Source organism: Populus alba, chromosome 11 (genome assembly GCF_005239225.2).
Source record: "Populus alba chromosome 11, ASM523922v2, whole genome shotgun sequence".
NCBI lineage: Eukaryota > Viridiplantae > Streptophyta > Magnoliopsida > Malpighiales > Salicaceae > Populus > Populus alba.
Window position 1 is genome coordinate 17529814 of NC_133294.1, and position 18136 is coordinate 17547949.

Sequence of the window (18136 nt, forward strand, 5' to 3'; positions counted from 1 at the left end):
AATTCTCGAAGTAAGACAAGGACAGTCACAAACATATAAATATATATATATATATATAGTATATATATATATATTATATATATATATATATATATATATATATAAAGTGTTTTAGTAACCCTAAAATTTATGAAACTCAACTTAATAACCTCTAAAAAGCAAATACAGAAACTTGACTAGTTAAACTATACCCCTTAGAATTATAGTTTTGACATTTTACTTTGATCTGACTTGGTCTAAATCTTGAATTGTTGGTTCGCTAAATCAATTCATGGGATTAATATGGATTTATTCTGAAACAATATTTATTTTATATCCAAATGATAATTTTGAAAAAAATAAAATAAAATGATCAATTAAGATAAAAAATTTAATTTTTTTTTTTAAGTTAATCATTGAGTGACTTCAAGTTAGCGTATCCTAATCGAAATTAATAAAAACAACAAGTAATATATATAGAATGTAACATATGAAGCAGAATTTTGTATTGTTTCTTTGTTTTGGTTTTAAATTTTTAATATTCGCTAGTCGTTTCTTTACATATGACCTACCTTCTTTAAAGCTAGGTGAAGCCAAAAAAAATATTCAAAAAATTCGGCTGAAGATGTATGCATGATATATAGTGTGAATTAATGGATAATCAGCCAAGAACAACACATCATGAGATGTGAATTGTTCCATCTAATTCATTGAGGCAGTGATGAATTAAGCAAACACCATAAAATTAGATGCTAGCTAGGAAATTAGGGTTCTTCTTGTTCGCCCTTCGTGCATGCACATCAGTAAATTAAGCAATTATTTGTAAAACAAGAATCACTGCACGAAGGGGAATTAAGAAATTATTTCTGCACTAAACTTGGTCTTAATAATATTTCCACATAATAGATTCTTATCGATGCACTAGAATTTCTGTTGACATATAGCTCTGGACACTCGTCTTTTTGGGACAAATCTCAGAGCTGTTTCATAGAATTTATGACATGAAAGCAGTAGGGCATGCGCTGCTACCAAAAACCAAAAGAGACAACTAACTAATCCAACCCAAGTTTAATTATACTACACACTCTTCGGACCTTGTCCTCCTTCGGTCATCTCATAGCCTCCTCCCATGGGATAATCTTCATCGGTAACATATCTTGCCCAGAACCAGTGTGTCGTCCATACTTGTCCCATCTCTTCAATGGGAATGCCCTTCGTCTCAGGCAAGAAGTAGTAGATAAAGATGGACATCAGCACCACAAAGAATGCAAGGAAGAGGAAGATCCCAAACTTCAAGTGGCAAAGCATTGTTAGAAAAACTTGGGCAATTATGAATGTGAAAAGCATGTTGACAGACACGGTGACACTTTGTGCAGCTGATCGGATCTCCAACGGGAAGATTTCACTTGGTACCAACCAACCAAGAGGACCCCAAGACCAGGAAAATCCAGCAACGTAAATGCAGAAGAAAAGCACCACAACAATACCATACCACTTGGGCAATTCACCAGGGTTCCCATCAATTCCAAACTTGGCACCAATACAAGCTGCTACAACTATCTGGACATTGACAAGAGTTTTTTTAAAAAAAGGGTGTTAAGAGCTACAAAGTTACAAGACAACAGCTCGAAAAAAGTTAATTTCTTGCGTAAACAAGTCAATTACCTGGGATATCAACATCTGACAGCCACCTTGAAGGAAGAAAAACCTTCTTCCCCACTTATCAACACCGTAGATAGAAACCATGGTAGCAACAACATTAACAATACCGGTGATCACAGCAGACATGAGCGCAGCGTCATTACCAAAACCAATCGTGTTGAACAAAACAGGAGCGTAAAACATAATGACATTGATGCCAGTAAGTTGCTGAAAGAATGGAATCATTACAGCCATAGCTACGTGGGGCCTGTACTTTCTTTGCAACAAATTTTTCCATGAATTTTCAACTTTCTTTGAAGCTTCACTAGCAGCAACAAGGTCATTAAACTCCTCGTCAACATCATCAACACCACGAACTCTTTTCAATTTTTCTCTAGCCTCGTCATGCTGGCCACGTTCGATCATAGAGTTTGGAGTGTCAGGAAGGACTAATGATCCAACTGTGATTATGAGTGCAGGAACCATAGCACCACCCAAACTCAATCTCCATCCCCAACCACCATGGATTTTAGAAAAGAAATAGTTTAATACATTGGCAATCAGGATACCAGCTGTGATTGATAATTGAAAACCAATGTTGAGTGCACCTCTGTACTTGTACGGAGCCATCTCTGAGAGGTAGAGTGGCACAGACTGTAATTACAAGCAAAAATCAAAACCATTAAATCTCTGATCACCCTGTTTTCTATTGCTTAGATTAACAATTAAGCCGCTATCAAGTTGCAACTTTTCTGTTCAAAGCTGTAGCGTCAACAAGTTAACTTTTTGTGGAGAAAAAGTGTCAGAGATGTCATGCAAGAGAAAAACAAGGCAACCGTGACTTCCAAAAGATAATAAAATAACAAAGTACCTCACTTTGTCTTATTTCTTATCATTCAGTCGAATTCTTTCACTTGTATTGCTATTTGCTACATTAGCGGAAATTGGAATCACCTTTTTTCTTTTCCTTTTAACTCTTTTCCTACTTTTTTTCTCAGGAACCAAACAAAGCATTGAATCTTGTTTAACTTAAAAAGGACTACAAGCCCATATCCGGATCAGAAACAACTCAACAACATACAAGAAAACAAAGATGACATGCTTCAGTACTCAAAACCCAGAAAGATTCCATTGAAAACAATGAAATCATGTACAGGAAAAATAAAACATGTGCAGCACCTTTTATTTTTGCTTCTGTATATATATATATATATATATATATGCTAAAACACAAAAAGTTAATAAATAATCCCTAACAAAACAACCCCATAATCACTAGCAACTAAAAATCAAAACGAGACAAAAAAAGACATTAAGAATACCTGATTGGTAAAGCCTATACCAAAACCAAGCAAGATTCTACCAAGAATCAACATCCATACAGCTTTAGCAAAACCATTGATGATGGCGCCAGCACAGAAGAGAAGACCTCCAAACAACATGGAGAGTTTCCTTCCATATTTACGAGTGACTATGGATGCCACAAGTGATGCCAATAAAGCAGCCAAATACAGGGAAGAAGTGAACATGGTTAGTGTTTGACTGTCATATTTGCAGTACTTGTTTGTAATGGAGTCTTGCTGTTTATGGTAAACAGATGGAAAAAACTTCCTCAAGAATGATGGCATGGACGTAACTCCACCTGAAAAATCACAAATTCACTTAACAAAATCATCAATATTTATATATATAAAAAAAAACATTCTTGAGAGTAATATTTGTGGACAATACATTCAAGAAAAGCATTCTTCAAAGTTCGTGACTATATTTTGAAAAAAATCCATATGCCAAAATCAAGTTTCAAAGCATTAAACTTGGTGTAAAAAGAATTACCAGAAATCCCAATATCGTAACCAAAGATCAAGCCACCCATGGCTGCAACAACACATGTTACAGTGACAAAAGGAGTCAGGTTGCCCGGATATTCCTTTTTGTTGTCACCAACAGCTATCCCTACTGAAGGCATTTTTGCTTGCTTCAATTGCACCAAGAAAATGATATAAGAAGATCAAAGAAATGGTAGCTAGTGTTTAAGAGGAAAAAAAAACAAGAAGAAGAGGAAGAAGAAGACAGGTTAATTTTAGACAAGCTTGGCCAGTCTATTTATAGATAGAGATTGCCAAATTGTTTTCATTAAAGAGAATTATTATTGAACTGTCGAAAACTAATTCCTTATTTATGAATCAAGTTCATTAATATTTTTAAAAAATGTGTGAACATTTTGAAGATAAGATTATAAGAGATAAATAGAGTAAGGTCTAAAAATATTGGCTAGTATTTATTAATTTGTTTTTCTTTTTTCACTTCATATCTTCAAGTCTCCTGAGCTATCTACCTTCTGGATGGCAGCAAAGCTCAGTTCACACAAATTAAATATCCATTTGGTTATGCTCACCAGAAGATTTTATGTTGTGATTCTTACAAAATTACTCGTAGGTGGGGACATTCTTGGTGCATATATAAGAAAATTAAAGTTGTAATTATTATTATTCTATTAACAAATAAGTAATTCACAAATTATTATTATTTTTATTAATATAAATATTCAGATCAATTTACATATTTTTCAATTAATCTTATTTAATAACATTATCAATTCGACTCGTTAATTTATCTATAATACAAGTGCGACAAGTGGATGCGTGAGTAAAGGCTGCATGGCCTTGTTCCATACAAAAACATAAAATCAAAATAGAGATTTTTCCCACGGCCATTGATTTTAGACACACACACACACGTCCATTTCAGGTAGTTAATTATCACATACTATCAGATTTATTAATCATAATGTTTTCCATACCAAAATTCAAGATTTTAATTTATTTCTTTTTATTTTTTATAGCCTGATTTGATACTTACGTGCCCAAATGTGTAATATTCTCTTAAACAAATAGGTTTCTTTTTATTATATTATTCACTGAATTAAACTATAGGGAATGGAAGAGAAGAATTGGGTGAATATTGTTTCAGAAAAATTAATTTGCAAATCAGAAAATATAGAGTCATCATGCTGAGTCAACAAATATTTGCCTATTCACCTGATTAACCTTATCAATACTTGGATAATGTTGTTCGGCCAGACTTTTTCTGAAATAGAAAGTGGAAAAAACGTGAATTTTAAGAACTTTACAGAAAAGTTATTTACCATGTGATACCTAGATTTTACACACTCTATCATATTTTTTTTTTTAAAAATAAAATAAAAATTAAAGGGTGTAAATTAATATGTAATAAATCTAGTTATAAGATATAATTCGGTCCGACTCGATAAATTAATTTGGCAACTCGTATAATTACATTTAGCGGAAAAACCTAATATTTTTTTTTTCCTAAACGAGATCGTTTCATCATTGAAAAGACCCTATCTCCGGTCTCGGCTAAAAGTGATGGTAACTATGTTGTTCGAGGGGATTACAAGGGGTATTTATGTCTTCAAGTTAATGGAGAGTGATGCGAAATGATGTCTTCCACAAGAGTTATGATGTCAAGTTTCCTCAAGTAAAGGAATACAGTGATGACTCAAAGCAATTCCTGACCACAAAAAAGAAAGAAAGAAAAGTTGCTGAACTGATTTATGGCTATTTTCAACTTATATATATATATATATATTGAAATAACATGGTTGGAAAAAAATTGAAAAATATGATATTTATAACTTGTATCTATTTAGAATAACAACATTTTAAAAAAAAATAAAATGAGCACAAGAGAGGAAAAATAAATAAAAAATAGACCCTAAAAGTACATCGAACTACGATTATGACACCATTAGTACCATAAAAAATATTTCAACGAAATGAATCCAATAACATTAAAAAAGATCACCAACGATGATCCGATTATGTCACACTTGACATCTAAAGGTGGTGAATGACTCACTTGTCTTTGATAGGAAGTGTGGCCTACTTGGATCATCTTTGGAGGGTTTTTTTTTGTGTCATTGAATTTGTGTGGTCAAGATCTTTTTTATAGTACTAATTGTGTTGTAATCGGAGCTTTGATGTGTCTTATAAATCTTTTTATTTTTTTCTCTCTCATCTCTCCTACCCATTTCATATCTATTTTTTAAAAGTCGTTATTCTAAATATTGATAATCTATAAACATAACATTTTCCAATCACAACATGTATAAACTATGTTATTTCACCAATTCTTTTTCAAATTGTGCAATTTAGCAATATTTTTAATTTATTGTGCTAATTGTTTTTAAATATGTTTTTACCATTAACCTATTATTTAATAAGTCACATTAATATGTTATATCATTGTTCATAACTATACTTTTCTTTTAGATCCCTAAATTTTTCCTACACTCAAATCATTGAACTTTATTTCATTTCAATTTTATCTTTATATACAAGTTATGTTTGCATGGTTTTATATGTTAAGATATATTTTGATTTGCATGTTTTCGCGCATCTGACATATCATAAAATAGTTTGAAATTAAATTAAAAATTGATTTTATGAAAGATAATTTTATGTTATTATTAAAAAAATAAAAAGACTAGGAATCAAAACTAAAATAAGAAAAAATAAGATGTCTTTACACTTACACTTTTCAAAAGATAGGAAAATTCAATTTGGTCCCTCAAGTTCACTCTTTTGCATTATTGGTGCCTATTCTTTTTAACTTTTATATTTTAGTTATGAATAAATCAATAGAAGTGGTCAAAAAACATGAACTTTAATTTTTGGTCATCAAAGCCACCTTCGATTATTGAAAGATATTACAAGTAGATGATGTTTTGTCTATTTTCTTTGTGTTTTATTTTTAAAAGATAAGGACATGCGACGTATTATTTGTCTTTAAAAAAAGATAAGCAAGCATATTTGACTTCCAAACCCAAGCATACTTGACCTTTTAACTTTAGGTGAGGCTCCTAGACTCATCATTTCAATCCAAGGGCACTTGGCTTTTTTTTTTTTTATGTTTTTTTTCTTTTCTAAATTACCTTTAATTTTTTTATTTGATTTGTTTTCTTACCTTTTATAATAAAATTTTCTTTAAATAAATTTATTAAAATATTATTTAAATAACTACCCAATCAAGCCATAGTTTTCAAATAATATTAAAGTATTTTATTGCAAAATTAACAATTACTTTCTGAATAATTATAAATAAACCTAATATGCATAATTTTAAAAAATATTTGCTCATGAACACTCAATGCGAATAAAATATCTATTTTTCTATTTTTTATTGTAGATTTTTTTATATATTTTCTAAAATTTATTATTCTTATATGTTTTTATATATTAGCGTAAAAATTATCGATTCATGATTTTTTAATCAATTTTTATATTTGGCCAAATACGAAGTTTCTCCTCATATTACATGATAATAACTAAAAAAACCTTTTAAAAATATCAAATTGCCCTTTGATGCTAGTATTGAATTTTTTTACTTTTAACGATATTTTGATCTTTTCACCGTGCTTTTAAACTAATAATAATAAAAAAAAAAAAACATACTTGTCTCTGATTAATTTAATAATAACTTATGGGTTATGTTAAAAGACATTAATACCCCATTAGCTCATTTTAAGTTTTCAATGAGAGAGACGAATACTTCATTACACTATTCCGACAAGGAATGCCAATGAATGTGTATTACATTATTTTTCAACCAAAGTTTAGCTTTTGTTAATTCCTGCATGTTTATTAATAATTCTGAATTCATTTATCCAAAAAGTTGATGTAAATTACCTAAAAAGGAATTAAGGTACCCGGTGTTAAACCAACACTTTCAGCATGAATTTATAATAATAAGTCTGCTTTCTATGATTGTGCATATTTTGGGGGTTCAAGATACATTGTGGGATGCCTCTGGCCGCCATCACTTCCCCGATTGCTACATTGAAGATGGAGTAGATCTTATATATAGTGTTGGCCAATCTTTTTACGAGGTAATGAAGATTTATCATGTATTAATCTTAATTTCTACGCCAAATTGATTAATTATGCATGAAAATCATTTTCTAAGTTATTAATAGTTCCTAATGAAAAAACTCTTGCCATATAATTTATTTTTTAATGCTTTGATGTGCATAAGATGCCACTACACTGTATACTTTGTAGTGGATTGTGCACTAAAATCTTATACCATATACAATACAAAAAACCATCTAATCAATTAAAAAGAATCCACATATTTCAATATGTTATAGAGGTTAGAGAATAATTTCACATAACAGTTTAAGTTATTGGGTTGAAACAGTTCTTTAACATAATATTATCGAAGCCTTAGTTATCAAGCGGTTACGAGTTCAAATCTTATTATTCATATTTATTTGATAAAAATTAAGCACAAAGTAATGTGAGCATGTGCAAGATTCAAACTCAAAAGATTTTTATTCGAGGGGGTATCTTAAAAAAATAATATAGATTATATCTCGGGATCTCACCTAACAGTTTAAGTTATTGGGTTAAAACAGTTATTTGATATGTTATCGAAATCTTAGTAATCAAGTGGTCACGAGTTCAAATCTTATTATCCCTATTTATCTGAAGTGGTTGAGCCCGCAGGCTGGAGTTCTTGGCATTATCAGGGGCATGAGCTGTAGGTTATGCAGAATTCAAGAGCTATCCACGATGATTTCCTATTTTGCATGATTTAATTTCTTTATGTTTACTCTGATTTCAATTTTCTGTTTTTCAAGGCGTAATTTTACCAATGCGGAGGTTAATTGTAGAGGACGAGGATCAGACATTTCAAAGCGTGTGCCATGGGAGAAGAAGCTTGATGCACAGTAGATCAATCCATTTTCAAAGTCATCCTTCATTGACCAAGATGGCTGGCTTGCCAAACTCCCTCCTTGATCATTGTTATAGAACCATTTTCTATGTACTTTTTTTCTCTAGAATTAATGGCATGCAATCATCACTGTTTAATTTAACAGTTTTATTAACAGAAATTTTTTTGTTAATATATTTATAGAATAATATATAATTTATAAAAAAAATTTACAACTTTCAATTTAATTAGTGTATATTTATTAACCAAATCGAACCGATTTTTGGTCTGTTCAGGTAACATTCTCAAAAAATTATAACTTTCAATTCAGCTAGATTTTTTAGCTTGAATCGAATCGTGAACAACCCTTACCCCTGGTTTATATTGAATTTTTTTTTTGACACCCACAAGAAAATTCATTCATGGTAGATCAATATGGAGCATATAAAATTTATGTTTTGATTCACGATACTAACAATAAGAATCAACCTGCAAAAGGATCAAACAAGGTTTCAGCGGTCCACGTCTCTTACTATCAAGCAAGCAAAGTTTTGCTATCTCAAAATAAGTAGGCATAGACTACAACTGTAAAGTCCTTTCCTGTTAAGACATGGGACCAACATCATCGTCATGTCTGCCTGATATTTCAGCTAAGCAAATTGATAGAAATCAACAATTCTGTAACCCTAACTGTCTCCAGCAGTCAAGGTAGATAACTTGGACCGTTAAACCACATTTTAAACTGATTTTATTTATTTTTAGCATAAGCTCAAAACATTATAAAATGTTTTTTTAACACGAAAGTGCCGTAGCAAGAAAGGTATGGGAAAAGACAGGAGAGAATAAGTCAAGCAATCTGTCGATCATGGTTGGATGGACGAAACTTGATAGGAACTGTTCACATGCCTCTCTGGGTTTCTTGTCTTTCCCATGTCTCCTTCATCACAAACGCTTACAAAATTGTATATGCTTCTACACAACACACAATTATATATCATCGAATTCTCCACTCATTAATACCATTTTTTACATCAAAATAAAGAGAAAGGGTCATCACTCTTTTCTCACTTATCAAATATTTCTCATAGTATATTAATTTAAACATACTATATAGATCTAGATAAAATACATTGAATTAATTTACAATTTCATATCTCTACATTAATTACATAGAATGATTTGATAAATGGTCGCAAAGTTGAAACAACTGGTTGAGTGTACCTGTAACACACAAATAATATAAATTATAAATTATTCGTATCCATATCCATGAATCTAGAACCTTCACCAACTTAAAAAAATAAAAACATAACAATACATATACATACATACATACATACATACATACCCATTACCATAATATTTCTATCAACTTTAGAAACAATTGTATCACTTGCGATCCTCTCAAAATATATTCCATCTATAATATATTTTCATTTCACTCCAATCTTTTCATTTAAATACCATGTCTTAATTTCTCTTTACATCATGCATAGTATACCATCATAGTATTCATCTTTTCTAGTTCTATATTCTTACATTATGGACTTTGTAGCTCTCTTTTTGTTATTAACGTGAGTGTTTGAGTTAATTTGCGCGTATCTCGATTAATCTCACGGGTCTTGAACTTAACGACCATGTAAGCCTCTAGTGGTTATCATAGTAGCAACCACAGGGATCGAACCTGGGATTACAGGAGGAACAAACTCCTTGATCCCAAACTCTTACCACTAGGCCACCTGCCAGATGATTTCCTTGTAGTTCTTTTCATCATACTGATTGAATAATTATCTACTCAAACAAGGACTTAATAGTAATTGAGCATAACCATAGCCTCATTTATTCTCAATTCTAAGAATTCATTCGATCTTGAATTTAAAGACAATTCACTAACAATAAATATCATGCTACGATTCCACATTTTTCCTTTCTAAATTGGCAGTCAAAGTTACATTCGGAGTCCATCAATCCAATCCACCCTTAATAACACAAGTCTTAATATCTTTTATACATAATATCTTCAGCTTATTTTTGTTAATAAGGGTTTATACACAAGCTCCATGCATATGGTCGATATCCCTAGATATTCAAGGCCACATAGCCATGACTATCATTGTGATACGTACTCTATATCCTCCATACATTATCTATTATTAAATCTCCAAATTTGAATTTGTATTTCACGTCGATAATGTACTCCTTGGCCAATCTTGATCACTAAAACTTATGTGTTTTTTTTTTATTTTTAATTTGATTCATTTGTTATTATTATTATTTTTTGTATTATCCAATTAAAATAAAATCAATTTATTTCACCCTGTTCAGTTTATAATTTAAATTACAAATTAGTTTTTATCCTTTAAAATATACTTGCGTTCCTGAACATTATTTTTTTATGTAAAAAAAAAAACATTATTTTTTATGTAAAAAAAAAACTACGGCATTATATTAATACCAGGTAGTCTTTATCTATGTACTCATTTATATTTATAAAAAGTAAATAAAAAAATTAATTCTAAATCCCATTAAACATATAAATCAATCACAAAATCATAAACATTTGTTTAGTTTGATCTTTATTAATGGAAGTTAAGTATATAATTGGTGTTATCGTAGTTTTTTAGATTTAAAAAAAAAACTATAAATCTTTCTTAACCATGATTTTATAACTATAATTTAACCACACAGCAATACACACTCCTAAAGGGGAGCCAAAGTCCCCCCTAAACGATGGAAGGCAGTCAAGACACGAAGTCCTAGGTTTGCTGTCGGACCAGTCCATTTCACTTTCAAAAAGGCCCGACTTAAATCCATCCCATCTGGACCATCTTCTCCAATTTCCTAATTAGACAGAGCCTTCAGACATTGCTTCTCTGCTCAGAGAATCATCAAAATTTATGCCTCAACGATGGCTGGATTGCTTGGAGATGTGGAAGATAAGACTGTTCATGTCTACAAATGATACTTTCTTTCACACCCACAAGAAAATTCATTCCATAGCAGAGTGTGGAGCTTAGGAAATTCAATGTTTTGATTCACAATACTGACGATGAGCAACAACCTGCCATGGATTCAAACGAGGTTTCCGTGGTCCTCATCTCTTACTATCAAGCTAGCAAAGTTTTGCTATCCCAACATTGCGTTCCAAGTAGAGAGTAGGATAAATTTTCAAATTTTTTTATTTATTTTAAATTAATATCTTTTATATTTTTATATCATTTTAATGTGTGAATATTAAAAATAAAAAAAAATATTTTGATGTATTTTCTAGTAAAAAAATACTTTGAAAAACACTATCATTACACTTTTAAATATTCTTAGAGCGCGTTTGGAAACGCTGTTGAAACCAAGTTTCCTTAAAATTTAAATTTTTTTACTAAAAATTATTTTTTTATATCGTTTTAATATATTAATTCATAAATAATTTCTTAAAATAAAAAAAATTATTTTAAATAAAAAAAATTTTAAACTACAATCTATTGCAGAATCCAAAACAGCCTTTAAACTAATCTATAGAAATCAACAATTTTGTAACCCAAACTGTCTATAGCAGTTAAGGTGGTGTCATTAAGAGATAACCTGAACACTTAAACTAAATTTAAGGAGGAGCTTGGAAAACGATAGAAATTATATTTTTGAAGTATTTTTTATTTAAAAATATATTAAAATAATTTTTATTTTTTACATCAATATATCATAACAATTTAAAATTTTTAAAAAATATATTTAAAAGTAAAAAAAATAAAAATAACAAAATAATAATTCAATAGCAGCTTCATATGGTCCCTTAAAACCAACTCTCTTTTTTTTTTTTTTTTTAGCATAAGCTCAAAACATTATAAAATGTCTTTTCATACGAAAGTGCCATAACAAGAAAGGGAAGGGAAAAGACAAACGCAAATATGTCGAGCAATTCATCCATCACTGTCTTTGGTGTCCATCTTTTTTCTTGATAGGAACTGTTCACATGCCTCTCTGGGTTTCCTGCCATTCCCATGTGTGCTTCATCACAAATGCTTACAAAAATAAAATTATAACGTAGATATCATTTCTATATCTTAAATAACTGTAATTACATCCTGTTTTTAATATTTTATTCAATTAATATCAACTGTGACTGCAAAAATCAACAATGCCAGAATATTTCTAAGCTGCTCTAAAGCTGTTTTTGCAGATAAAAGAAACAGAGATAAAGACTTGTAATAAGTGAGATTAAGAACTAAGAGAAGAAGAAAAAACTTTGAAACCACTCTCTTAGATATACAGTGAAAGAAGGAGAATCATAATCAAGAATGCCAGATTACATTTAATATGCTACGGAATCTATTTGTGGAGAGCTTCCTGACAAGTCTTTTAGCATCAGAAACTTCAGCTTCTGCAAGTTTTTCTATGTTCTTCAAATAACCAGAACTGGCAATCTTTTTTCTTCCACTATTGCAACTTGTTAAGGACAATAATATAGAGATCAGTAACTTTTTGCTACCTGAATTTGCCTCTTCTTGGTCGAGCAATTGAAGAAGAAAGCCCACATTGCGATCGTCCTGCACGAATCTCTTACGGTTTTTAGGCACCGAAACTAAGCTGGAGAGTGCCACAGCTGCCATCTCTCTAACTTCAAATGATTTTGCATCAACAAACTTAACAAGCTCTGACATGAATCCTGCATCCCCCATTGCCTTTTTAGTTTCCTCTGATTTTCCACAGAGCCTAAATACTGCTTTCAGTGCCAATTCTTGAACCGAAACATCTCCATTTCGAAGAAAGAAAAGAAGCTGATCCATAAAACCATAATTCATCAGCATAATGATATAAACAGTTGAAGAGAAACATAGATTCTCAATTGCCCTTAATGCCATCTCTCGAGATTCTGAAGAACAAGCGCTTTTCGGATCAAAAACCCGTACTAATGCCCGAATTCCACCTTCTCTGGCCACCAACTGCCTCACTGAATCGTCTACAGATGCAATATTTTGAAGGAACTCGATCGAACTTAGCTGCACAGCTTCATCTTTTGATCTTGCCAGCTTGATTAATGCAGGAACTGCACCTTCTTCAATCATAAAGCTCTTTATTTCATCAACACCAACAAGATTTCTCAATATCCCACAAGCAGGGCAAACAAGTGCTGTTCTAGAATCAACACTAGTACATATTTTCAGTAGAGCTGTCACACCCCCATAAGCTGAAACTGACCAAGCATTTTCAGAATTCTCAGTTAATTTTTGCAAGCTTCTTGCAGCACCCTCCTTGCTTATTTCACTGCCACTCTCCAAAACCCTGATCAAAGGCCCTATAATCCCAGCTCCAATCAAAACAGATTTGTAGGAATCGAAGCCCGAAATCACTGACACGACCTTTGCAGCCTCTTGTTGAATTTCCAATTCCACTGAATCAAGAAGACTAACCAGTATATTCACTATGTCACCAACTTCGACAAGTATCTTCACATACTTGTCATCTTCAACAACAACATCATACAAATTGAGCAAAGCCTGTCTCTTCATTTCCAAGTCACCAATTTTCATTCTTGTCAACAGATCTCTAATGTAAAACCTCATATCATCTTTGCAAGCATTGACACCAGGCCTAGACACAACAATGGCAAAACCCTGAGTCAAAATGCCTGTAGTACAAATCCCAAATAGATTCTTCACATGTCTCTCAAACTTTGCAACCATTACATCCAAATCACTCTGCATCAAGAGCTTGCCATTGTACGAAAGATCCACGCATCTTCTAGCAAGATCATAGCAGTCACTAGCAGAGGCTACGATAGCAGATATCATGCCTGAAAGTATTGGATTCTGGATTGAATCACAATTCTCTAGGGCAGTCAGGCTTGAGCATAGCTCTTCTAGCTTGTTTCTAATCAGTTGCCATTTCACGGAAAAAACTTTAATTGGATGAGAGTAGGAGATCAAAGAAGAAATAACCTCAATAGCTTGCCTGAGACTGCACATTGGCTGTGAAGATTCTTGAAAGATCTCGTCTTGTTTGTGAACTTTCTCTTCCCAAGTTTTTGTTTATCAATGATTTTGCAACAATCCCATTTGGAATCTACCTATCAAGGGAGGAATCTAAGCGGTGAAATCTTCTTTAAGATAGAGATAGATAGAGTGCGAGCCTGCATATCTATCCATGTAGCAATGCCATCTAGCTGTCTATCTTCCGACTTAAAGTTGTGAAGTTGAAACTGAATTGAGTTGCTAACTAGATGCTTTGGTTGTTCATTGGCAAATTACATTAATGTCATCAAGGTTGGAAGGGCATTTTGTCATTTTAGAGGGAGGAAATGGGGTTTCTGCTGTGTTGACTGTGGAGTCTGTTGGAAGTTGGGGAGAGAGATCAGAAATGGGAGATGGTCAAAGGTTGAGTTAGTTACTTCCATTGGTGGGTGATGCCAAGGACAGAGGTGGAGAGGTTTTATCTTTTCTTAATTCTAAAAAAAATTATGTATATTTATAAAGTTGTTTTATTATGTTTAATTCATCCTAAATAAAATATAATATAAAAATAACTATTTTACCTTGTAACTTATTAGCAAATATAATTTTTTTTCAACTGTTATTCTAATTAGTGTTTTCGATATATTTGTTAAGAGTTATTTGATGATATTAATATGTTTATTTAAAAAATATATACATTTAAAAACATTACCATATATTTCATTAATACCATTTATTTTTATTTGAACATTTGATTTTTACTCTTTAAAATAATCAACAATAAATTAATGAGATTTAATTCATATACACAGATGATGCTTAGCAAGTGTTTCAAGAACACTCGTTAGCTTTTCCCATATTTATGATTTCATCGGTTCTTGATTCTCTTCGCCTATGTGGAGATATACATATAATAAAGTGTGGTAAATTTAAGACAATAATACATCACACGTGTATTGCTTAATTATTCTTTTCTTGCACTTTATAGTATAGGTTATATTAATTAGTTAATTGCTGCTTTCCACCTACCCATATATAAGTCTTGTTTAAAAATATGGTTTGCGATTGATTTTTAAAGTGTTTTTTATGCTGAAATACATTAAAATTATATATTTTTTTATTTTTAAAAAATTATTTTTAAGATCAGCATATCAAAATGATCTAACATATATAAAAAAATTTAATTTTTTTAAAAATATGGGTTGGCCCGCATTTCTAAAAGGAAATTAAAGTAATATTTTTTGTAATATTTTGGCTTGCTTAATTCTCCCAAATTTCATCAATGGAGAGAGTTTCGGTTTATTTATATCCATGATTAGGAGAGGAGCGAATTAAAATTAACTCCTTGCCCTCCAACTTGCTCTTGATAGCAAAGGGAAGAGACAATGGTGAGAGAAAACAAAAACCTTATGGTCCTATGGACCACAGCTCTTAATATGGACACCACCTTCGTTATTAGGTGGAAAGAAGAAAAAAGAGAAGCTCTCATTTCTCCAACAATGGAGATAACAAACACTCCACCCCACCATGTGAAGCCCTATGCTGGATGACTTGAGCTAGCAGCCACCTTTCCAAGAGGAAATAGAGATGAAGCTACAAATAAAACCATCGAGAGAGAAAGGTGCTAGCTAGTATTCTTTTCTAATCTTTTTTGTGAGGGATTGATGGTGAGAGGAGCTAAGGCAAAGGGCCAAAAGCTACTCTAGTCCACATCAATATATTGCTAAAGAAAACGCAAAGGTTATTGCCCTTTACGCAAATTAACTTGAGGGACAAGCTTTAGAGGGATTGATGGGAGTTTTTCAAAGAAAGCTCGAGGATCATGCACATTAAAAAACCAGGAAGATGACAAGCGAACAAATTGACCCATGACATGATTAGGTCAGTGTCTATTAATGTTGTACAGATCCTGTCTTCATGCATGCATGACAAAATTATCCACTGTTTTTCTTGTCACGGATCCATTTTTTTACATTTACCTTTCCAAAATTGAGTATGATTTATGCGGAGTGTTTTGGATGTATTGGCTCTGGTTTTTAAGCTCTCTGAAAAAGTTTTTCACGTGGCAAAAGAGGGCCTCGATCCTTTCTTGACTGTCTTCAGAATTTGACTTTCTGTTTGTAGGCCAATGAGCTGCATTAGTGACTCCATGAGAGGATCTTCGTTGCCTTCATCAATTCACAGTATAATTTGACCTGCACATGGTGGTGGGTCTTCATTGTATTTGCATTAATCTGTATAATTTACACTTAAGTTTCTGAGAATCCAAACAGATCGTAGGATGATCATTGACTAGTGCTAGCTGGTCACTTTTTTTTGTTAGCTGGAAGATGGTATAATTTATTGTTTGACGTTATAGGGCTGCTGTGAGCCTAGCTAGCACGAGCCCTCGTAGCAATGGTGTTTTGGTTGATTAATGCACTATTGCTATGTTAGGTGCAAACGGGATTTGTGTGCCAAAGCAAAGAGTGATATCTTTAGACAGAACTTTGAGTAGAAAAGAAGTGAAATTTAACACACAAGCTAGCAAAGGTACAATTTACCTTGGCTTTGAAGAGAAAGATGCATGCATAAAAAAAAAAAAAAATTATGTTCATCAAAATTAGTGATAAAATCTTTGAGTTAACCTAAAACTATATTAATATTAAAATTTAAATATATTTGAGTCTGGACCTTGACGGGGTCCACTAAATTAAGCCATTAGCACTGAAAATGGCCTTCCCAAAATAATAAAGTCCTAATCTTTTCCTTGGAGCCCTTAAATTTGACTAAGAAGTTTTAAGCACTACAACCGTGGAGCTAACTCTTTAAAAAGTCTAGTGGTTATGTGGTGGATTAGCTAACTAGACATTCATGCCAAAGCCATTGACAACTCTTTTTTCTCTTCTTTTCTTTATGTAAGAATAAATAACGCAACTCAAAGTGAAAGCAAAGCTAAACATATACATATACAATGTGGCTGGCCTTGTTAATCACCAGCTACAATTAAGTTTTTATGAACATGTTGGGATTTACTAAATGATGCCAACCTTATTGTATACAAATATAGAAATTTATAATCGAATCAATCCTTTTCAAAATAGCTAAATTCAAGCTTTGAGCTTGATATATCGATAAAACTATAAAATTTAATTAATTTTTCAATAAATCTAAGTAGTTTGATAATATATATATATATATATATATGAGCAAAATCTCTACACACGCAATAATAATTATTAAAATCAAAATCATAAATAATTTCAAAATGAGAACAATTAATAGTAGCATGTACATTTATATTATAACATATTGCAAATAATCTTCTCAATTCTTTAAAATTTTCAAATTCTTTTAAATAATAGTTCTTAACAATATAATTAAAGTAGAGATGATTATTTTTAGTTCGATTCAGTTCAGTTTTTATTAAAAAAAAAAAAAATAACCAAACCGGAAAAAAACAAAAAAAAAATGAAACTGGTTTAAATCGACAGGTTTTGGTTCGATTTGATTTTTTAAACGAAAACTAGTTGAAACCGGTTTGGCTCGATTTGTTCCTGTTTGGCTCAGTTTTGGCTTAGTTTAACTTGGTTTTTTTTAATTTCTCTGTTTTGACTCGATTTTTTTTTTATTTTAGCTCGGTTTTTTTTTTTTTTGGCTCAGTTTGGATTTAATTCGGTTTTTTCGTTGCAAGCTTATAAAACCGAACTGGTCGATTTTTTTAAAAATCTAATCGGTTTTATCTGGTCTTTTTCACGGTTTAGTTTTTTCAATTATTTTTTTCTAGTTTTCTCGATTTAATCAGTTTTTTAATTTTTTTACTTACCCCCGAGTTAAACCTGACTTAGAGCGTGTCG

The 18136-nt window shown here is 31.6% G+C and overlaps 2 protein-coding genes across 4 annotated transcripts; both read right to left on the bottom strand.

The window, feature by feature from the left end:
• Positions 1–831: 831 nt before the first annotated feature.
• LOC118031418 (sugar carrier protein C) lies at positions 832–3738 on the bottom strand. Its single transcript, XM_035035829.2, has 4 exons — positions 3454–3738; positions 2943–3262; positions 1645–2274; positions 832–1539 (listed from the first exon to the last, which is right to left on the bottom strand). The coding sequence occupies exons 1-4, from the start codon at positions 3584–3586 to the stop codon at positions 1057–1059; spliced, it is 1566 nt and encodes a 521-aa protein (XP_034891720.1). The 5' UTR covers positions 3587–3738; the 3' UTR covers positions 832–1056.
• An 8416-nt stretch (positions 3739–12154) lies between these two features.
• On the bottom strand, positions 12155–14754 carry LOC118031419 (uncharacterized). Of its 3 annotated transcripts, none has more exons than XM_073412470.1 (2): positions 12839–14754; positions 12155–12339 (listed from the first exon to the last, which is right to left on the bottom strand). In XM_073412470.1, the coding sequence occupies exons 1-2, from the start codon at positions 14313–14315 to the stop codon at positions 12173–12175; spliced, it is 1644 nt and encodes a 547-aa protein (XP_073268571.1). In that variant the 5' UTR covers positions 14316–14754; the 3' UTR covers positions 12155–12172. The 3 variants fall into 3 exon arrangements, with proteins under 3 accessions (XP_073268571.1, XP_034891723.1, XP_034891721.1); XM_035035832.2 differs by having other exon boundaries at positions 12243–12371; XM_035035830.2 differs by lacking the exon at positions 12155–12339 and having other exon boundaries at positions 12576–14754.
• Positions 14755–18136: the final 3382 nt, after the last annotated feature.